At 43.0% G+C, this 23,397-nt stretch overlaps 1 protein-coding gene across 3 annotated transcripts in view; it reads left to right on the top strand.

Annotated features, from left to right (window-relative positions):
- The window catches only part of RHOBTB1 (Rho related BTB domain containing 1), an 87,441-nt gene extending 64,263 nt beyond the window's left edge, over positions 1-23,178 (top strand). For 2 of the 3 annotated variants that reach the window (XM_069753616.1, XM_069753615.1), the window contains exons 4-10: positions 3,297-3,482; positions 5,209-6,170; positions 8,951-9,069; positions 11,989-12,139; positions 13,290-13,378; positions 14,943-15,048; positions 22,846-23,149. In XM_069753616.1, coding sequence (XP_069609717.1) covers positions 3,297-3,482; positions 5,209-6,170; positions 8,951-9,069; positions 11,989-12,139; positions 13,290-13,378; positions 14,943-15,048; positions 22,846-23,018 — 1,786 coding nt within the window. In that variant the 3' untranslated portion in view covers positions 23,019-23,149. Of the gene's footprint in view, positions 1-3,296; positions 3,483-5,208; positions 6,171-8,950; positions 9,070-11,988; positions 12,140-13,289; positions 13,379-14,942; positions 15,049-22,845 lie in introns of all 3 variants that reach the window. The other variant, XM_069753614.1, reaches the window with a different exon arrangement.
- Positions 23,179-23,397: the final 219 nt, after the last annotated feature.

Genomic DNA, 23,397 nt, shown 5'->3' with positions numbered 1-23,397 from the left:
TGCTCACACAACCACAGAGGAAACACATAGAAGGGAAGAGAAGGAGAAAACTAGGAAGGAAAACAGGTATAACATGCAACCAAAACCGCAGACACCAATCTCTGTAATAAACCTCCAAGCTCCAAATATCACTCTCCTTCAACCTCCAAGCCAGGCAGCAGAACTGATCACTGACACTTGCTGTAGTCAAGGCTGGGTCTATATAGAGGAGGAGATTACAAAAATCCACTTCAGCTGAGAGACCCAGCTCACAGCAACTTAGCAAATAAGGTTAACTCCTGCACTGCTGGCACAAAGCAACCAGGTTAAAATACAGGAGAAGAGCTTCTGTTCATTGTGTGTGAACGAGGCCCAGAGCGCTGCGGTTCTCTGTAACCTCTCTGTCATGGTAGCCCCGTGACAGAAAATCATTGCCCCAGATTTTTTTTTTCTTATATTTTGCAACTTAAACTTGACTCTATGATGATAAAGCAGTTAAATAACTTTGCATACAGCCATGAATGAATGGTTTGTGCTACTGATTCCAACTCCCTATAATTACCATTGTAGAGGACGAAATGATTATTAGCAATGGGCTGTAGAGATCAGCACTTATGTGCCAGTAATGAACAAACTTGCGTCACCTCCCAGTCCAGAACATGGATTGTGCTGATGACCCAAATATTAGTAAATGGGGGGGCCTACGCCTTAGCTGGAGGAGGGTTGGGGGTCCGCTCTGCATCCATATTAATTTTCTTAACATCCATTTAGATGACTATAAGAAATCATTTGTAATCATCAACCCTTGCCAAAGGCATTTCATTATTAAATTTAAGAGGCTAATTATTGCAGTAAAAACCTATAATTAGTTAGGTTGTGCCCTTTTAGCAGGCAACGCAAGCAGCGAGACTTCAGATATTTTATATTTTGCCTAAATATACACACTTTATTTCATTCTAACAAGGAGAAACCTGCGGTGTTAGTATATTAGCATATTATTTTTAGAAACTGTGTCTGGCGTGATCTTCATGCCATTCTGTTGAGATCTAGAAAAAGAACATGAAGGTGTATGATCACGCGGCAATTAGTTCTTCGATGTGTTGTGTATGTATCAACTCGTACAGTATTGGGGGGATAACCAGTTTAAAAAAAAAATGTGTTAATAATGTATGTAAAGTGCTGTGGAATTAATGGCGCTATATAAGTGAGTAAAAAGAATAAAAATAAATACTGTTAATAAGTACAGCTTGTCGGTGGTGAAGGCTGAGAATAGCTACAAATGACTGTATAGATTTAATTCTGTGTGTATATAAATATATATACATAATCACGTCCTTATTTATACTGGATGTTAACTTCCGTGATCAGAATATACAGCCCATGCTTTCATAACAGGGAGAAACATGGAAGAGGCGCAAATATTCTGTTATGACAAAAGTAGGGTAATAAATGGAAAAGTTACCGTATGTCCCCTTAGTAGGAGTTTGCCTGTGTTGGTCATGTAGTGTCAAGAATGATTATGTAAACCAGCTTACTGGTGTTAGAAGAAATCAGCATTATAAAGAGGTTGTCTCGGAGAAAACCCAATTTTGAATGTAAGACAACAGGTCCAGCTTCTTTACCACTGACGAAAATTGGGAAACATTCCCCAGGCAAAAGTAATGTAACATTGCATGGTGGCTATTTAAGCAATGAACGTAAGGGTCAGATCTAGTGATGAGCGAGTATCCTCGTTGCTCGAGATTTCCTGAGCATGCTCGAGGAGGGGGGGGTCTCCGAGTATTTGTAACTGCTCGGAGATTTAGTTTTTGTTGGCGCAGCTGCAAGATTTACAGCTACTAGCCAGCATAAGTATATGTGGGGGTTACCTGGTTGCTAGGGAATCCCCACATGTACTTATGCTGGCTAACAGATATAAATCATTCAGCTGCAGCGATGAAAATGAAATCTCTGAGCACTAAAAAATACTCAGAGGACCCCCGAGCGTACTCAGGAAATCTCGAGTAACGAGTATACTCGCTCATCACTAGTCAGGTCCTGTTCTGGCTCAGGTCAGGGGGCTCCATATATGAAATCTATGTGCTCCAATAAAACGTATGGACAGGGGTTGTCTTTACAAGGCAACTCCTTTAGTGAAAAAGGACCAGTCATTTACCATAAATAGGTATATTTATTTGGAATTGTTTATTTTTCATTTAAAGGGACTCTGTCAGCTGAATTTGGCGGGACTGGTTTTGGGTCATATGGGCGGATTTTTCGGGTTTTTGATTCACCCTTTCCTTACCCGCTGGCTGCATGCTAGCTGCAATATTGGATTGAAGTTCATTCTCTGTCCTCCGTAGTACACGCCTGCACAAGGCAAGATTACCTTGTGCAGGCGTGTACTATGGAGGACAGAGAATGAACTTCAATCCAATATTGCAGCCAGCATGCAGCCAGCGGGTAAGGAAAGGGTGAATCAAACACCTGAAAACTCCGCCCATATGACCCAAAACCAGTCCCGCCAAATTCAGGTGACAGGTTCCCTTTAAGAAGAGTTGAGGGTCCCATCCACTGGGCTAAAAAAGACTTAAGATTTAAATACAGGGGAAAAGGGGGCATATCTTAGGGATAGAGAGGTGCAAGAACAAAATTAAAAAAAAAACACTAGATTTGGTATAACAGTGGCGTTCACACCAGAATAAATGTGCCAGACCTGGCATGTCGCTCTCTATAAGGAGAAAACTTACCTCTTAGATTCCAGTCTTAGCCTCTCATCTAGCCAAATCGGTTCTCATACCTTGCACTGACGAGGGGCAATACCCTTAAACACTGTATCTGCAAATTAAGATTCTGATTTGGCTTTTATCCCAAGTCATATTGCAAGGCTCGTTAAAGGGTTGATACTGACTTGCAGGATCACTACTTACAATAGGTGGCACTAGAGTTCAAGTCCTCTTCCTCTGTGAAGAGACCATTTGCATATTTAATTGCCTGGAGGAGCGTGCAAGGCGTTTAGGTCTCCTCATACTGGCATGCCAGATCTGGCATGTCACACTCCAAAAGGAGAAAACTTACCTCTTAGACACCAGGAAAAAAAAAGATCTATATTGATTTTTTTTTGTCAAGTATCTAGTTATGTCCTCTGTACGGCAGAAGTAAGGTCGCTTGCTTCCGCTGTCTTCTGGGTACATGCTAGGAACTTTGAGAAACTTTGGTCTCCATAGACATTTTTTAGACATTTTCTTCTACCCACTTACCTCATTTCTGCTCATGGAGTGACTTTTGTCAGTGATTTTAATGATGTATTTCTAATTCGATGGTGCTTTCTTTTTCAGATCCGATGTTGTTGTCCTTTGTTTCTCAATTGCAAATCCAAATTCCTTAAACCATGTGAAAACAATGTGGGCTCAGGAGATCAAGCATTTTTGCCCCCGCACACCTGTCATTCTTGTCGGCTGCCAGCTGGACCTGCGTTATGCCGATCTTGAAGCTGTGAACAGGGCAAGGCGACCACTAGCCAGGTGAGTTATATTCTTTATTTTAGCCCATTGTTAAAGAGGTGATGTAGATAGTACGTAATCATGAGCTGATAATGATTTCTATTTTTTCTTAAAGTGAATGTGTCATCAGAAAATTACCTATTGATTAAGCCAAGTGTTTTTGTTAAAGTTTTTTTTTCTCAAAAAGTTTTATTAATGATTTCATTTCTGATTTTGCTATGTATATAAAAAAGAATACTGAAATCTTGAAGCCTAATATTAGGGTTATGCCTAGAAGCCAATGAGCCAGAGAGCCTGTCTATTGCTGCCTAAGGTCCATGTGAACGCCGTAATGCATATTTGTAAATGCTGTTTATTAGAGAAGAGCAAAAATATTCACATTATCTTGATTTGGCGTTCACTTCAGTACCAGGCAAGTAGGGACTTCCTCGAACGGCACTAAAATGTCGGCATCCTGGGCGCATCTTGCGATTAATAGGCCCCCTCAATGTCATTACATCATGTGAAATATAGCCGTAGGCACTACTATAGGTTGTGGTGCTCAAGTAGGTGCCCAAACCGTACAATGTTAAAGATAAACAATGCAATGAAGATTTAATAGAAGGAGAGTACATACAGTATGACGTTTCGGTCACAGATTAGACCTTCATCAATGTACCTCTCATAGAGCATTTCATAGTTATTTTGGTCAACAGGGGATTAACCCCACTTCAGGCAAAGGGTCAGTTCGAGAAAAAAGCAGTATCCGGCGCAAGTGCAGCGACTAGCGGACGCGGTATCCACCGCTCGTCCAGAGTAAATAATGATCAGTGTCACAATGTGTATAAATACATCATCTAGCTGTGAGTATATTTTTGCATTTGCAAGAGAAATGGCACATTGCATAGATCTAAAGCTACATTTATATTGTGGGATTATTGTGAAGACATGCTGCTGATTACTAGTGAACCCCTAGATGTTCGGGTCCTGCAAGTTCAGCCAAACATTTAAAAAAAGTTTGGTTCGGGTACCGAAAAGATTCCCGAACCCGGACGCCATTCAGATGAATGGGGGACCCGAACATACGTTGTTTGCCACACTGCCATCTGAATGACAGCGTGGCAAACACTGCCTCTGATCGGCGATAAGATCATTACCGCCGATCAGAGAGCTCAGATTCTCTTGCTGTCAGATGACAGTTTGAGCCAGCAGCTGACTGGCGGTAAAAGTTTACCGCCGGTCACAGAGGCGTTGGCAGCCTGCGTCTGTTTGAGAAACACCCGATGTTCGAGGTGCCAAACCAGAACAGTAACACGGACTTCCTGTAGGTGTTTGGTACAGACCCCGAACTTTACTATTCTGGTTCGCCCATCACTACTCATTACCCAATGAATGAGTAACTTGGTCCTTCACTAGGTGTAGTGATCTTGTGGGCAGCGTTAAAAAATCATCGTTTAGGCTTGTGTAAAGAGGACTCGCACTTCCGAGAACCATGGCAGCTTATGCGCATTGAACGATTTATTACAGATTGCTCACTGCGCATTGTGGACCATTGTCTGCCTCTGCAAACAAGCAATTAATTGTTTACTGATCGGCAGTCGTTTAGTGCCTCAGGAGGGTCCGTGTGAACATACCATAAGAAAAGAAATACTTCAGAACAATCTCCATTGTAATTTAAGCCTTTGTAAATGCACATGTTAATGCTGAAGGGTTCATGAGATGAGTTTTCTAACACTACATTCACTGTTATGTTTCATTTCCATTATAGACCAATAAAAAGAGGAGACATTTTGCCTCCAGAAAGAGGAAGAGAAGTTGCAAAGGAACTTGGAATTCCATATTATGAAACCAGTGTTTTTGACCAATTTGGGATAAAGGATGTGTTTGACAATGCAATCAGGGCTGCCTTGATCTCTAGGAGACATCTTCAGTTTTGGAAGTCCCATCTGAAGAGAGTCCAGAGACCATTGCTACAAGCTCCATTCCTTCCCCCTAAATCCCCTCCGCCAGTTATAAAGATACCCGAGTCCACTGAGTCTAACATTAATGATGCTGGGGATTTACTGGACAATCCTCTGTGTGCAGATGTCATTTTTGTCCTCCAGGACCAAAAACAGATCTTTGCTCATAAAATTTACTTAGCTACCTCCTCTTCAAAATTTTATGACCTTTTTTTAATGGAACATGAAGAGTCTCAGAACCCCGTGGAAAGGTTCTGCAAGAAGGAAAAGCCTACAAAAGATTTGTTATTGCGGACATTAAGCCTCGATACAGACGAGGATACCGATGGAGCTTCCTTGAAACCATCAAATGCCTGTCTTCGGATTTCAAGAAGCGATGATACCTTACTAACATCAGATTGTGAGGAGGAAGGTTGTGTTGCTTTATCGTCTTGGAGCAAAGGCTTTCATAATATGCACCAAAAACTGATGGTCAACCCAGTCTCTAATAGGACTTGTTCGATGACCGTGGTCCGAATGGATTCCTCTGTTCAATATGGGCCTTTTAAAACTGTATTACGCTTTCTGTACACAGGACAGCTAGATGAAAATGAAAAAGGTTTGATGCGAGTAGCACAAATTGCTGAAATTCTAGAAGTATTTGATTTGCGAATGATGGTAGAGAACATCACCAACAAAGAAGCCTTTATGAACCAGGAGATTACAAAAGCGTTTCACGTCAGGAAAGCAAATCGAATCAAAGAATGTCTCTCCAAGTCAACCTTTTCTGGTGAGCAGATTCTCTTTTGATTAGATTTCCATTCATCCGTGCCTTTTGCTAAACACCTCTTCAAGCACTGGAATTGTAGATCTGGTACATGTGCAGGTCACGTTTACAGACCCTTGCGTCACCGATGACCTCTTTTCAGTGCTGTCACCTTTTCAACCCCACTTTTTACTCATATCTGCTCATAATTTATCTTGAAACTGCAAATCTTTTTTTCTCCAGAGTATTTTAATTATCTTTCAAGGCATATGCTCGCAGGTCATTAACCACTAAAAAAAGAACAGACGTCTTACTGAAAGCACTACACATGGAATGGTGTCTAGTTGCAATTCATTTTTGCAGCTTTTAATCTTAAATCTACAAAATAGTAAATTATGTGCAGACGAATGTGAGTAGACTATTGGTAAAATATTGGAAGAGTAGAATACATTACCTGCATTGACCTACACTTTTATACTGAGGCACTCCATATATACCGTAACTATTGCCCATTGTATACCCATTGTCAGATTTACTCTCTGTGTGAGAGTGAACCAATAAACTAGCCAAAAAGCCACTGAAAATTTAGGTTATTGCAACTTCCTCCATTTAATCACTGTTTCCGCTCTTACACAGGCAACATATAGATTCTTTAAAAAGTAGTCTGCATTCTGCAATTGCACCTATCCATTCCCGAAATAAGGCCCCCCTTCCTTGCATATAAAGCTAGGCTTATAATTCAAGGGGTAGCATCCACCAAAAAATGACCACAGAGAAGAGCTGAGTACAATGTCCCCATGGCTAATGACTAAAGTTACATATAAGGAAGATCAAGCCATATGTCAGGAAAAGAGAGGTCCATGATCACAAAAAAGTGCAAAATTTAGGAAAACGATGGCATTTACACCAGATAACACTATTACATGTATATGTAAAGTGACAGATCCTCTTAAAGGGAATCTGCTATAGGACAGGTACTTTCTTTTAAATTAGATCATCCAATCAGTGACCATTGGTGGAGGTGAAGAGGCAATTAAGGGCACATGGTGTTTGCTATTTAGAGCATCCACATGGCTGGTTGACCAATAGAAATCATAAACTTATAATGCACACACCTAAGGTGGCCATATACATCAGGTAACAGTAGGTTGTTGGCTTAGCAGCAGTTGTACTTTGGTCTGATGAACGATCTGTACACAGATGTTGTTCACAATTGAATCCAATGACACTGAGCAAAGGACAAATGGTCTTAAAGGGAATCTGTCAGCAGGTAATCGAAGGACAGCATGAGGTAGAGGTTAAAACACTGAATTCAGTAATGTGTCACTTATCAGGCTGTGTGCTGTAGTTTACTTACAGAGAAGGTTTTATCACCTGGTGATTATCATTGCTGTGACTAGCTGCCTTGTGAGCACTGGTCCGACTCCGCCCCTTCCTATGATAAGCAGCTTACTGTCAATATACAGTGTACATAGATAACTTAATGTGGGCGGCGAAGCTTTCTTAGCTCAGTTTCATGTTACATCTAAGAACTCTGATTGTGACACAACTGCTGCACCCAGTAAACTAAGTGACACATCGTTGGAAGCAGGGTCTCTTTCTCTACATTACGCTGCTCTCAGATGAGGTAGCCAAAACATAGTGACAGATTCCCTTTAATGGGAACGTTCTTTAAAAGAAAATGATCATTTATGAATGAAAGCTCTTAAATCCAACTATCAAATTAAATTATTTCAAACAAAGTAAACTTTAGTCCAGACAGTGACAGAGTGTCTAATGCATTTGGATGACCCATTTATTGGCCAACCAGCGTTTTATCGACAATCACCTGATGGACAATTAAAAGACTCGTTTGTCGGGTGTCGTTTGGTCAGAGTTAAAAATCCTCGCCATCAGCTACGCATCACCCCATGTAAAGAGATGATGTGCTGCCGATAACACGACGTCCCACAGGCGCAGAATGATCGTATTGACCATCGTTCTGTGTGCGTAGATTGTGCGATGTCTTGTAAAAAGAGGCCAGTAAATGACTACCGATCGGCGGTCATCTAACAGCCTGGATCGCCAGTAAAGGGGCAGTAGCGCAATTGTTATTAATATTATCCGACACATTAATTTTTATTAACTCCAAGGCGCCCATACACATCACTCAGCTCAACCTCCAACACACATGAACTCTGGTCTCGATCCAATATGCATGTGTTTTTAATAGGGAGAATGGAACACAATCCTTCTCGTCCTTGACAACCTGGAAGGTCTCATTACACAGTAGACGGTTGCGTGGTTACGCCAGTATCGGTTGACTTTAGTTCTATGTGTATAGACACCTTTATACATGAAGTATACCTGAATTCTCAACATTTCTCTCGGCCAAGAAAGGAAGAGGTGATTAGCATGTAATAGGTGCCTATGAAGAGGCAGGAACGGGGGCGCTGTCCAGTGTATCAGCCATCATCCCGTACACCTTCAGTTATATATCTACAGTAGATGTGTGACGTGGCCGGTAAAGCTGCTGTAACATTTACGTTCATCACACACAGAATAGTCCTTCCTCCCTTCACGAGGATATAGCGTTAAATATAGCCATTTTCATTTTACGTGCTAATGATGAAAAGCATAAGCAGGAGAAGGATGATTTTCTGACGCCTCGCGGGGCTTCCGCTCACTTTCATTAATGCCCGGGAGCATTGTGAAACGATAGCACGGTCTCTCCGCCTTTTGCTCTTATTCTGACACCGTTCCCTGTGTTCCTGGAAGCCGTGCCGCTACAGGCTTAGTGATCATGTTTCTATATTTGGTTCCAGATGTGACATTTAAATTGGATGATGGAAGCATCAATGCCCATAAGCCGCTTCTAATCTGTAGCTGTGAGTGGATGGCTGCAATGTTTGGAGGTTCATTTGTGGAAAGTGCGAATAATGAGGTATATACATTTATTAGGGTGTTTTTTCAGCTCTTACTACTTTATAGGAGCTTTTTTGCTTGTTGTATAGTTATGCACCCCTGGAATATATTCATTGCATTATTAAACTGTAACCTTCTGCAACAAAGTCTCTGACCCCAGCAAAAAAAAATAACATGGGCCCCATTTATAAGTGTCATTGCTAAGGAGGTCAGCAATGGAACATGGAAACCACTTTCAATCTTTACTGTGAAAATACATCTATTAAAGGAGTTGACACCCGATCTCCATACGATAGTTATTATGTTATCTTATTGCTAGGACCATCACCAATCATGAACTTTGAGGTCCATTGTTCCACCACCTGAATGGAGAACGGTGCCATGTGTGCTGGTTTTCAAGATTTTCTACTCAATATCTTCAGACTGACAAAGATAGACCAGTGCCATAGTCCCTTTCTCCGTCAGTACTGTAGACTTTGTGCAAGCACTACTCCATTCATGCAGGGGATTGGTGAGGGTCCAGTGGTGGGGCCTCTAGCTATCATGTGTCCATCTTGGGACATCTCCTTTAATAGATGTATGCATATTCTGTGCCAATGCATAATACTATACACAGAGGTACAGATCGCTATACTATTGGCACGTGTCATGGGACCCATTTAAATTTGAGGTCAGCCCTTTGGCTATTGCATAGTACAACCCCCCTCTGCAGATGAACTGAATTGTTAGGAGGTAATAGATAAAGGAATTGTCCCAAGGGTCAATAGAAGGAAGCAAACATCGAGATCTCATGAGACCGGTTTACAAAATGACTGTTCAAAAGAAGCACAGGCACTCTGTGGGGCGATCTAATAACCATGTATAAGTATATAAGGGGACAATACAAATATCTCGCTGAGGATCTGTTTATACCAAGGAAGGTGACGGGCACAAGGGGGCATTCTTTGCGTCTGGAGGAGAGAAGGTTTTTCCACCAACATAGAAGAGGATTCTTTACTGTTAGGGCAGTGAGAATCTGGAATTGCTTGCCTGAGGAGGTGGTGATGGCGAACTCAGTCGAGGGGTTCAAGAGAGGCCTGGATGTCTTCCTGGAGCAGAACAATATTGTATCATACAATTAGGTTCTGTAGAAGGACGTAGATCTGGGGATTTATTATGATGGAATATAGGCTGAACTGGATGGACAAATGTCTTTTTTCGGCCTTACTAACTATGTTACTATGTTACTATGTTACTCGGAGCACCTTTGTTGCGGTGTACCGAGCAGTTCACTGCTATTTCCCAACTACTTGTTTTCCATCTATCTTCTCTCTTCTCTAGCTCCTGTAGTCCAAAGCTGTCTGTTAAGGAAGAATGGGACAGAGATAGATAAAAAACATGTAGGTTGGAAGGTGCGCTGAACTGTGCCCTCCCATAAGGGGAAGGTGCGCTGAACTGTGCCCTCCCATAAGGGGAAGGTGCATTGAACTGTGCACTTCCATAAGTGGGAAGGTCTGCTGAGCTGTGTGCTCCCATAGGTGGGAAGGTGTGCTGAGCTGTGTGCTCCATAGGTGGGAAGGTGTGCTGAACTGTGTGCTCCCTAGTGGAAAGGTGCGCTGAGCTGTGTGCTCCCATAGGTGGGAAGGTGTGCTGAGCTGTGTGCTCCATAGGTGGGAAGGTGTGCTGAGCTGTGTGCTCCATAGGTGGGAAGGTGTGCTGAGCTGTGTGCTCACATAGGTGGGAAGGTGTGCTGAGCTGTGTGCTCCATAGGTGGGAAGGTGTGCTGAGCTGTGTGCTCCATAGGTGGGAAGGTGTGCTGAGCTGTGTACTCCATAGGTGGGAAGGTGTGCTGAGCTGTGTACTCCATAGGTGGGAAGGTGTGCTGAGCTGTGTGCTCCCATAGATAGGAAGGTGTGCTGAGCTGTGTACTCCATAGGTGGGAAGGTGTGCTGAGCTGTGTGCTCCATAGGTGGGAAGGTGTGCTGAGCTGTGTACTCCATAGGTGGGAAGGTGCACTGAGCTGTGTTCTCCCATAGGTGGGAAGGTGTGCTGAGCTGTGTGCTCCCATAGATAGGAAGGTGTGCTGAGCTGTGTGCTCCATAGGTGGGAAGGTGTGCTGAGCTGTGTGCTCCCATAGGTGGGAAGGTGTGCTGAGCTGTGTGCTCCCATAAGTGGGAAGGTGTGCTGAGCTGTGTGCTCCCATAGGTGGGAAGGTGTGCTGAGCTGTGTGCTCCCATAGGTGGGAAGGTGTGCTGAGCTGTGTGCTCCCATAGGTGGGAAGGTGTGCTGAGCTGTGTGCTCCCATAGGTGGGAAGGTGTGCTAAGCTGTGTGCTCCCATAGGTGGGAAGGTGTGCTGAGCTGTGTGCTCCCATAGGTGGGAAGGTGTGCTAAGCTGTGTGCTCCCATAGGTGGGAAGGTGTGCTGAGCTGTGTGCTCCCATAGGTGGGAAGGTGTGCTGAGCTGTGTGCTCCCATAGGTGGGAAGGTGTGCTAAGCTGTGTGCTCCCATAGGTGGGAAGGTGTGCTGAGCTGTGTGCTCCCATAGGTGGGAAGGTGTGCTGAGCTGTGTGCTCCCATAGGTGGGAAGGTGTGCTGAGCTGTGTGCTCCCATAGGTGGGAAGGTGTGCTGAGCTGTGTGCTCCCATAGGTGGGAAGGTGTGCTGAGCTGTGTGCTCCCATAGGTGGGAAGGTGTGCTAAGCTGTGTGCTCCCATAGGTGGGAAGGTGTGCTGAGCTGTGTGCTCCCATAGGTGGGAAGGTGCGTTGAACTTTTCACTGCCATAGTTGGGAAGGTGCACTGAGCGCCTGTGCTTGCTGTGAACAGTCATTTTGTGCAGATAGACTCCCCATTAAAGTTTACAGGTGACATCAGATCAATGAGAGAGGAATAATATTAAATTTGTGGCTTAATTTATTCTGATCGGATGGTTGCTTATTGAGAGTTTTGTACTTGTTTGCAGGTCGTCCTACCTAATGTAAGCAAATCTTCAATGCAATCTGTGTTAGACTATCTCTACACCAAGCAGCTGTCGTGCACATCGGACATGGACCCACTGGAGCTGATTGCGCTGGCAAACAGAATCTGCCTTCCACGTTTGGTGGCTCTCACTGGTAAGGGGCCTCAGGATTGATTACGTTGTCTACCTTCTGAGCTGCAGTTCCCATTTGTACTGTAATGCGGCTGTAGGAATTCAGTGCAGTAAACTGAAATATTATAGGAATAGTGGATGACTTATCCGTAGAATAGATTATCAAATCGATGGGGGTCCAACACTAGGCACCCCATCAATAGATACTTTTTTATAGTTGTTTAAGCCTATGATAGAACGGGTAACATGTATGTAAAAATGCACTACAACTCCCAGCCAGCTGTACAGCTTACAGTGCTATCATTAACCCACCCGTTTCCTCTGTTCTATATTATTTAATAACTTTTTAATGCGCACCCATATTTTAATTCTAGCTGATTTTTAAAGTCCTATTGTATGTAGAGTGTTAATAGAATCTGCTTTGCATGTATTTCTCGATGGCCAGAACAATTTCTATCTAATATATAATTGCCTAGAATACTACTTCCTGCAATTTGTGCCAACTTCCTGTCCGGAGCTAATGTCCGGAGATAATGTCCGGAGATAAGTGACGTCAACAGTGTCCAGTGTCTGATTGGTTGCCGCCTGCTGCGAGCGACCAATCAGAAATGTGCCGTACTGTGACACACTCCGCCCGCCATTTTGGTGTGATTTTTGAATTTTTACCTCACAGCAAGTTTCTACTGCGTGGAGGCAGGCCCAGTGACGTTGCTCTTCAAGCTCCTGCCGAATTTCGTCAAAAAAATGATAATACCATTTACCAAAACTATATATATTTAGTTGTGAAGTGGTTCAGTGACATTTTCACACCAATTTTGAACTTTTGTTTGGTGTTTTCTCCATATACTGCCTATTATTCACTGACTGTTATACTGAGAGACTGCCGTTTATTAACCTCTTCTTTGCCACATTGGGTATATTGCTCTATTATTTGCCACATAAGGACATTGTCCATTATTGCCCAGCAATTTCTTAAATAACAAGAATTGTCAAGAGCTGGTAACTGCAGCCATTTTTTGTTCTTTCTTACTATTATTTATTAATTGTATTATTCTTACATTTGAATAAATAAAGTATATATGGATTCTAGACTCCCGATTCTTTAGAATCGGGCTGCCATCTAGTAATTTATAATGGTTGTCATCGAGGGTAAAATGTGCTTTGTCCTGCAGAACAGCATGCTGTGCAGGAGCTGACCAAGGCTGCGATGAATGCGGTGGATATCGATCAGGAAGTGCTGACCTATCTGGAAATTGCTCAGGTTTGTGTTCTGGTCCTGTTCCATCAGGCACACAGGATATTACTGGATAAGCACCAGAGGCAGGGACAGCAGAGCAGATGTAATGGCGTTAGCTTTCAGCAGAGATTATCTTGGCTAAAGATCAGGCAGTCCTGGAATTGTGTTGATCGGATGAGAGAGACATAGATATTCATAACAGGCACAGACATGATGTTAACTCTTACTTCCGTAGCAATCTGTAAATATCATTTAGGATTTTATGTTAAATGAGGTTTTTTTTTAATTGATTGTTTTTAATTTAAATATCACTATCTATAAAAAAAAAAACAGAAAAGTTGCAATATTCACTAAGCTCAATACTAGACCCATACTTCCTGTTCTGTACAGATAACTTTTCTGCTGTGTCATTATCATTACCATGACAGATAACATCCATTATAGAGTATTGATGCCTTTGCCAACTTTGCTGCTGAAAAAGAATAGGAAGTATGAGTCTAGTATTGAGCTTAATGCCCAGTGTGAAATTTGCAAGATCTTTTATATATATATTGTAATAAGAAAAAATAAACAAAAAACATAAATCATTTAAAATATGTATCTTTCATTTAACACAAAAGCTGATTTCATTTTTCGATGACTCGTTCCCTTGGAGCTGTTTAAAGGGAACCTGTCACCCCGTTTTTTGAGATTGAGCTATAAATACTGTTAAATAGGGCCTGCGCTGTGTGTTCCTATAGTGTATGTAGTGTACCCCGATTCCCCATGTATGCTGAGAAATAACTTACCAAAGTCGCCGTTTTCGCCTGTCAATCAGGCTGGTCAGGTCGGGAGGGCGTGGTGACATCGGTGGTTCTTCCTCAGCTTTACGTTGGTGGCGTAGTGGCGTAGTGGTGAAGACACAGCGCGCGATCTGCGCTGTCATCCCTTTCGTCGGTGGGGGCGGCCATCTTCCTGGGGCCGCGCGTGCGCAGATCGAGTGCTCTGCTGCACGGGGCTTCAGGAAAATGGCCGCGGGATGCCGCGCGTGCGCATTAGAGATCGCGGCGGCCATTTTCCCAAAGCCGAGATGCAAACTCGGCTTTGGGAAAATGGCCGCCGCGATCTCTAATGCGCACGCGCGGCATCCCGCGGCCATTTTCCTGAAGCCCCGTGCAGCAGAGCACTCGATCTGCGCACGCGCGGCCCCAGGAAGATGGCCGCCCCCACCGACGAAAGGGATGACAGCGCAGATCGCGCGCTGTGTCTTCACCACTACGCCACTACGCCACCAACGTAAAGCTGAGGAAGAACCACCGATGTCACCACGCCCTCCCGACCTGACCAGCCTGATTGACAGGCGAAAACGGCGACTTTGGTAAGTTATTTCTCAGCATACATGGGGAATCGGGGTACACTACATACACTATAGGAACACACAGCGCAGGCCCTATTTAACAGTATTTATAGCTCAATCTCAAAAAACGGGGTGACAGGTTCCCTTTAATGGCAGATCCCATGTAATGGGCTGTGTGATTTACAGTGTACTTGATAACAAATAATATTTTAGGGTACACACTTATATGACTTTGCACATTCTTTCTTACAGTTTCACAATGCCCATCAGCTGGCGGCCTGGTGCCTGCACCACATCTGTACCAATTACAACAGTGTCTGCTCGAAATTCAGAAAAGACATCAAGTCGAAATCAGCAGGTAGGTACTTCTCAGTGTATACAGTACATAATTCTCAGTGTATACAGTACATAATTCTCAGTGTATACAGTAGGTGCTCTTCAGTGTATACAGTAGGTACTTCTACATTTATACAGTAGGTACTTCATGTATACAGTAAGTCCTCCTCTGTGTACACAGTAAATCCTCCTCAGTGTATACAGTAGGTCCTCCTCTGTGTAAACGGTAGATCCTCCTCTGTGTATACAGTAGGTCCTCCTCTGTGTATACAGTAGATCCTCCTCTGTGTATACAGTAGGTCCTCCTCTGTGTATACAGTAGATCCTCCTCAGTGTATACAGTAGATCCTCCTCTGTGTATACAGTAGGTCCTCCTCAGTGTATATAGTAGGTACTTCTCCGTGTATACAGTAGGTCCTCCTCTGTGTATACAGTAGATCCTCCTCAGTGTATACAGTAGGTACTTCTCCGTGTATACAGTAGGTCCTCCTCTATGTATACAGTAGATCCTCCTCAGTGTATACAGTAGGTACTTCTCCGTGTATACAGTAGGTCCTCCTCTGTGTATACAGTAGATCCTCCTCAGTGTATACAGTAGGTCCTCCTCTGTGTATAAAGTAGGTCCTCCTCAGTGTATACAGTAGGTCCTCCTCTGTATATACAGTAGGTCCTTCTCTGTGTATACGGTTGATACTTGTCTGTGTATACAGTAAGTCCTCCTCTGTATATACAGTAGGTCCTCTGTGCATACGGTTGGTACTTCTCTGTGTATATAGTAAGTCCTCCTCAGTGTATACAGTAGGTCCTCCTCTGTGTATATAGTAGGTACTTCTCCGTGTATACAGTAGGTCCTCCTCAGTGTATACGGTTGGTACTTCTCTGTGTATACAGTAAGTCCTCCTCAGTGTATACAGTAGGTCCTCCTCAGTGTATATGGTTGGTACTTCTCCGTGTATACAGTAAGTCCTCCTCAGTGCATACAGTAGGTCCTCCTCTGTGTATACAGTAGGTCCTCCTCAGTGTATATAGTAGGTACTTCTCCGTGTATACAGTAGGTCCTCCTCTGTGTATACGGTTGGTACTTCTCCGTGTATACAGTAAGTCCTCCTCAGTGTATACAGTAGGTCCTCCTCAGTGTATACAGTAGGTCCTCCTCTGTGTATACAGTAGGTCCTCCTCAGTGTATACAGTAGGTCCTCCTCTGTGTATACAGTAGGTCCTCCTCAGTGTATATAGTAGGTACTTCTCCGTGTATACAGTAGGTCCTCCTCAGTGTATACAGTAGGTCCTCCTCTGTGTGTACGGTTGGTACTTCTCCATGTATACAGTAGGTCCTCCTCAGTGTATACGGTTGGTACTTCTCTGTGTATTCAGTAGGTCCTCCTCAGTGTATACAGTAGGTCCTCCTCAGTGTATACAGTAGGTCCTCCTCAGTGTATACAGTAGGTCCTCCTCTGTGTATACAGTAGGTCCTCCTCAGTGTATATAGTAAGTCCTCCTCAGTGTATACAGTAGGTCCTCCTCAGTGTCGACAGTAGGTCCTCCTCAGTGTATACAGTAGGTCCTCCTCTGTGTATACAGTAGGTCCTCCTCAGTGTATACAGTAGGTACTTCTCCGTGTATACAGTAGGTACTTCTCCGTGTATACAGTAGGTCCTCCTCAGTGTATACAGTAGGTCCTCCTCAGCTTATACAGTAGGTACTTCTCCGTGTATACAGTAGGTGGTCCTCTGTGTGTACGGTTGGTACTTCTCCATGTATACAGTAGGTCCTCCTCAGTGTATATAGTAGGTACTTCTCCGTGTATACAGTAGGTCCTCCTCAGTGTATACAGGAGGTACTTCTCCGTGTATACAGTAGGTCCTCCTCAGTGTATATAGTAGGTACTTCTCCTTGTATACAGTAGGTCCTCCTCAGTGAATATAGTAGGTACTTCTCCGTGTATACAGTAGGTCCTCCTCTGTGTGTACGGTTGGTACTTCTCCATGTATACAGTAGGTCCTCCTCAGTGTATACAGTAGGTCCTCCTCAGTGTATACAGTAGGTCCTCAGTGTATATAGTAGGTCCTCCTCAGTGTATACAGTAGGTCCTCCTCAGTGTATACAGTAGGTCCTCCTCAGTGTATATAGTAGGTACTTCTCCATTTATACAGTAGGTCCTCCTCTGTATACACAGTAGGTCCTCCTCAGTGTATACAGTAGGTCCTCCTCTGTATATACAGTAGGTCTTACTCAGTGTATACAGTAGGTCCTCCTCTGTATATACAGTAGGTCTTCCTCAGTGTATATAGTAGGTCCTCCTCAGTGTATACAGTAGGTCCTCCTCAGTGTATATAGTAGGTACTTCTCCATGTATACAGTAGGTCCTCCTCTGTATATACAGTAGGTCCTCCTCAGTGTATACAGTAGGTCCGCCTCTGTATATACAGTAGGTCTTCCTCGGTGTATATAGTAGGTCCTCCTCAGTGTATACAGTAGGTCCTCCTCAGTGTATATAGTAGGTCCTCCTCTGTATATACAGTAGGTCTTCCTCAGTGTATACAGTAGGTCCTCCTCAGTGTATATAGTAGGTCCTCCTCTGTATATACAGTAGGTCTTCCTCAGTGTATATAGTAGGTCCTCCTCAGTGTATACAGTAGGTCCTCCTCAGTGTATATAGTAGGTTCTTCTCCATGTATACAGTAGGTCCTCCTCAGTGTATATAGTAGGTACTTCTCCGTGTATACAGTAGGTCCTCCTCTGTATATACAGTAGGTCTTCCTCAGTGTATATAGTAGGTCCTCCTCAGTGTATATAGTAGGTCCTCCTCAGTGTATACAGTAGGTCCTCCTCAGTGTATATAGTAGGTCCTCCTCTGTATATACAGTAGGTCCTCCTCAGTGTATACAATAGGTCCTCCTCAGTGTATATAGTAGGTCCTCCTCAGTGTATACAGTAGGTCCTCCTCAGTGTATATAGTAGGTCCTCCTCTGTATATACAGTAGGTCTTCCTCAGTGTATACAGTAGGTCCTCCTCAGTGTATATAGTAGGTCCTCCTCTGTATATACAGTAGGTCTTCCTCAGTGTATATAGTAGGTCCTCCTCAGTGTATACAGTAGGTCCTCCTCAGTGTATATAGTAGGTACTTCTCCATGTATACAGTAGGTCCTCCTCAGTGTATATAGTAGGTACTTCTCCGTGTATACAGTAGGTCCTCCTCTGTATATACAGTAGGTCCTCCTCAGTGTATATAGTAGGTACTTCTCCGTGTATACAGTAGGTCCTCCTCTGTATATATAGTAGGTCCTCCTCTGTATATACAGTAGGTCCTCCTCAGTGTATACAGTAGGTCCTCCTCAGTGTATATAGTAGGTCCTCCTCAGTGGATACAGTAGGTCCTCCTCAGTGTATATAGTAGGTACTTCTCCGTGTATACAGTAGGTCCTCCTCTGTATATATAGTAGGTCCTCCTCTGTATATACAGTAGGTCCTCCTCAGTGTATACAATAGGTCCTCCTCAGTGTATATAGTAGGTCCTCCTCAGTGGATACAGTAGGTCCTCCTCAGTGTATATAGTAGGTCCTCCTCTGTATATACAGTAGGTCTTCCTCAGTGTATACAGTAGTTCCTCCTCAGTGTATATAGTAGGTCCTCCTCTGTATATACAGTAGGTCTTCCTCAGTGTATATAGTAGGTCCTCCTCAGTGTATATAGTAGGTTCTTCTCCGTGTATACAGTAGTTCCTCCTCAGTGTATATAGTAGGTCCTCCTCAGTGTATACAGTAGGTCCTCCTCAGTGTATATAGTAGGTACTTCTCCATGTATACAGTAGGTCCTCCTCAGTGTATATAGTAGGTACTTCTCCATGTATACAGTAGGTCCTCCTCAGTGTATACAGTAGGTCCTCCTCAGTGTATATAGTAGGTACTTCTCCATGTATACAGTAGGTCCTCCTCAGTGTATATAGTAGGTACTTCTCCATGTATACAGTAGGTCCTCCTCAGTGTATATAGTAGGTACTTCTCCATGTATACAGTAGGTCCTCCTCAGTGTATACAGTAGGTCCTCCTCAGTGTATATAGTAGGTACTTCTCCATGTATACAGTAGGTCCTCCTCAGTGTATATAGTAGGTCCTCCTCAGTGTATATAGTAGGTTCTTCTCCATGTATACAGTAGGTCCTCCTCAGTGTATACAGTAGGTCCTCCTCAGTGTATATAGTAGGTACTTCTCCATGTATACAGTAGGTCCTCCTCAGTGTATATAGTAGGTACTTCTCCATGTATACAGTAGGTCCTCCTCAGTGTATATAGTAGGTACTTCTCCATGTATACAGTAGGTCCTCCTCAGTGTATATAGTAGGTTCTTCTCCATGTATACAGTAGGTCCTCCTCAGTGTATACAGTAGGTCCTCCTCAGTGTATATAGTAGGTACTTCTCCATGTATACAGTAGGTCCTCCTCAGTGTATATAGTAGGTTCTTCTCCATGTATACAGTAGGTCCTCCTCAGTGTATATAGTAGGTTCTTCTCCATGTATACAGTAGGTCCTCCTCAGTGTATATAGTAGGTACTTCTCCATGTATACAGTAGGTCCTCCTCAGTGTATACAGTAGGTCCTCCTCAGTGTATATAGTAGGTTCTTCTCCATGTATACAGTAGGTCCTCCTCAGTGTATATAGTAGGTACTTCTCCATGTATACAGTAGGTCCTCCTCAGTGTATACAGTAGGTCCTCCTCTGTATATACAGTAGGTCTTCCTCAGTGTATATAGTAGGTCCTCCTCAGTGTATATAGTAGGTACTTCTCCATGTATATAGTAGGTCCTCCTCAGTGTATACGGTTGGTACTTCTCCGTGTATACAGTAGGTTATTCACAGTGTATGTAAGCGTATGACTATATGTTAAGGGAAGCTCCACATATGGTCACATGGTAACGGCCGAGTTACACAAAATAATATTAGTAACATTGTATCTTTTTTGCTCATATGCTTATTTCTTGTAATCGGTGGTTTGGATCATTTTTGCTCTACTTCCCTCAGTAGACGAGCCATAATTTCTATTTTTAACCTCTCCTGCAAATGTCCATCTGTCAAGGTGATTTCTCCACTATTTCCGATGGTTTTCATTTTCAGCGTACTCATTTTTCTTCACTCTCACAACATCTGGTGCCATAAAGCTAGCAACACACTTTCTGATATTTCTGCTCAATGCAACTATCAGGTCCATGTCTGGGAATATCAGGTGACCAAATGCGCTCAGTCTGTAAAGAAGACATGACGGAAAATCTAATGGCAATTATTTAACTCTTTACTTTTCATTTTAAAAAATAGACTTCAAAATCAGCATCAAAATACTCTGTGAACATACCCTTACCAGTCGCAGGTCCTGATTTGATATTTCTTTGTGTATGGTATATACTTTTCAATTCCTCCCAGTTATTAAGAGTGTCATGTAATGGACATAGAAATGTCAGATTAGTGTCATCAGAGCGCAGTCAGCCTGGTATTTGTGGTATTGTGTCCATCGCATGACCGGTACAGTGAAACCATCAAAGTTTCTTTTTACTGACTTCAAACAGAAATCTTGAAAACTTCTAGAAAGATACAGAAAGCAGATTGGAAAATAAGTATTTTATTAAAAAATCAAATTTAAAGGGGCATTGTTATCTCAGTTAATAATGGCGCTACAGCCTTGTCACTGTTTGCACATGGGCATTCGCGACCATCTGCTGCAACAAAAATGTAGTTAAAGCAGCACTCCTCCTCCCATTAAACTTTTTATCCTCTTAATATATTGCAATCATCATGTTATACAGCACTGTGTACTTACAATTGCTCATTTTACCTTTCTACCCAGTAAATTCCTCTATTTCTATGTTCTCTGTAGAAACAGGAAGTCTTTTGTCCCTGCATTTATCATTCCTCTCTTCAACTCCTGACCCAGCTGCTCCCTCCTTCCCCTGCCAGGGATTTTTGCAGTGACTTATGACTCATACAGGGGAAAAATCGACCTCGTGTTTCTACATAGAGCTTAGAAGGAGTCGGTATTCAGTTTTTAATCACGTGACGTCATAGACCTAATGGAAAAGAGAAGACTGAACCAGGTAGAAAGGCAAAATTAGCAATTGTAAGTGCACAGCACACAGTTTAATATATTAAGAGAAAAATCAGATGAGAGTGCTACTTTATATAAAAATAAAGATTATTATTATTATTACTTTAACCCCTTTCTGACCTCGGACGGGATAGTACAACCGAGGTCAGAAGCCCCGCTTTGATGCGGGCTCCGGCGGTGAGCCCGCATCAAAGCCGGGACATGTCAGCTGTTTTGAACAGCTGACATGTGCCCGTAATAGGCGCGGGCAGAATCGCGATCTGCCCGCGCCTATTAACTAGTTAAATGCCGCTGTCAAACGCAGACAGCGGCATTTAACTACCGTTTCCGGCCGGGCGGCCGGAAATGACGGCATCGCCGACCCCCGTCACATGATCGGAGGTCGGCGATGCTTCAGTATTGTAACCATAGAGGTCCTTAAGACCTCTATGGTTACTGATCACCGGTGGCTGTGAGCGCCCCCCTGTGGTCGGCGCTCACAGCACACCTGATTTTCTGCTACATAGCAGCGAAGAGCAGATCGCTGCTATGTCGCAGAGCCGATCATGCTGTGCCTGCTTCTAGCCTCCCATGGAGGCTATTGAAGCATGGCAAAAGTAAAAAAAAAAAGTAAAAAAAAATGTGAAAAAAATAAAAAAAATATAAAAGTTTAAATCACCCCCCTTTCACCCCAATCAAAATAAATCAATTAAAAAAAAATCAAATCTACACATATTTGGTATCGCCGCGTTCAGAATCGCTCAATCTATCAATTAAAAAAAGCATTAACCTGATCGCTAAATGGCGTAGCGAGAAAAAAATTCAAAACGCCAGAATTACGTTTTTTTGGTCGCTGCGACATTGCATTAAAATGCAATAACGGGCGATCAAAAGAACGTATCTGCACCAAAATGCTATCATTAAAAACGTCATCTCGGCACGCAAAAAATAAGCCCTCAACCGACCCCAGATCACGAAAAATGGAGACGCTACGAGTATCGTAAAATGGCGCAATTTTTTTTTTTTTTCTAGCAAAGTTTGGAAATTTTTTTCACCACTTAGGTAAAAAATAACCTAGTCATGTTAGGTGTCTATGAACTCGTACTGACCTGGAGAATCATAATGTCAGGTGAGTTTTAGCATTTAGTGAACCTAGAAAAAAAGCCAAACAAAAAACAAGTGTGGGAATGCACTTTTTTTGCAATTTCACCGCACTTGGAATTTTTTTCCCGTTTTCTAGTACACGACTTGCTAAAACCAATCATGTCGTTTAAAAGTATAACTCGTCCCGCAAAAAATAAGCCCTCACATGGCCAAATTGATGGAAAAATAAAAAAGTTATGGCTCTGGGAAGGAGGGGAGTGAAAAACGAACACGGAAAAACAAAAAATCCCAAGGTCATAAAGGGGTTAAGCGAATGGAGCTGGCTGTGGTTTCTTGCAAAGACATGTAGTTGGAAGTGCCGCCATGGAGGGGATGCAATGCTGTGGCACCTTCATTCTCAAGATTGGTGGGGACTCCTGGCGATCATTGCGTGATGGGATATCCTGGAACTATGCCGTCCTTTACTGAGATGGGAATATACTCCTTGGCTGGATTAGCTATATGAAACCATCACCTTTTTTCTGGAGTTTCCTTTCATAGCAGTAGAGTAAAGCAGTAGAGCAGTCAGCCATTTTTTAAAGACATATGTCTATTCCCGTTTATATTCTAACAAGCCTCGTCTTAATATTCTCTTCCTCCAGAAAACCAGGAGTATTTCGAAAGACATCGTTGGCCCCCAGTTTGGTACTTAAAAGAAGAAGACCATTACCAGAGGGTGAAGAAGGAGCGGGAGAAGGAAGACAACGTCCTTAACAAACATCGCTCTAAGCGCAAGTGGTGCTTCTGGAGCTCCTCGTCAGCGGCCTTCGCCTAAGCAGTGACTTGAAAACACTTGTAAATGAATATTGTCTTAATGTTAAAAAAAAAAAAAAATAAGCTGTACAGTAGTTACCTTCGAAGCACTGATATGAATCCACACGTGTGCATTTATTGTTTTTTATAAGATCAAAGCACAATTTCACTTCGAGCAGGTCAAAAAAAAAAAAAATCTTCTTACCTAAAGCTGGCAAGGGTCGGTACGGACCCTCACGTATCGCAGGAGAGGGGTTAATTCATTGGCATTGATAGACAGTCATTGGGATCACCGTAAGCCTATCTAAGGAGACATATCGTGATTTTCAATACAAGGATCTGTCTCATTTTTGGAGCAAAACTTCTGGTTAGACGAAGCCAATACATGGGCGAGTGCTCAC

The sequence above is a fragment of the Ranitomeya imitator genome, chromosome 2 (assembly GCF_032444005.1).
Source record: "Ranitomeya imitator isolate aRanImi1 chromosome 2, aRanImi1.pri, whole genome shotgun sequence".
Taxonomy (NCBI): domain Eukaryota; kingdom Metazoa; phylum Chordata; class Amphibia; order Anura; family Dendrobatidae; genus Ranitomeya; species Ranitomeya imitator.
The sequence above is the reverse complement of the archived record's forward strand: the minus strand, read 5'-3'. Positions and strand labels throughout refer to the sequence as shown.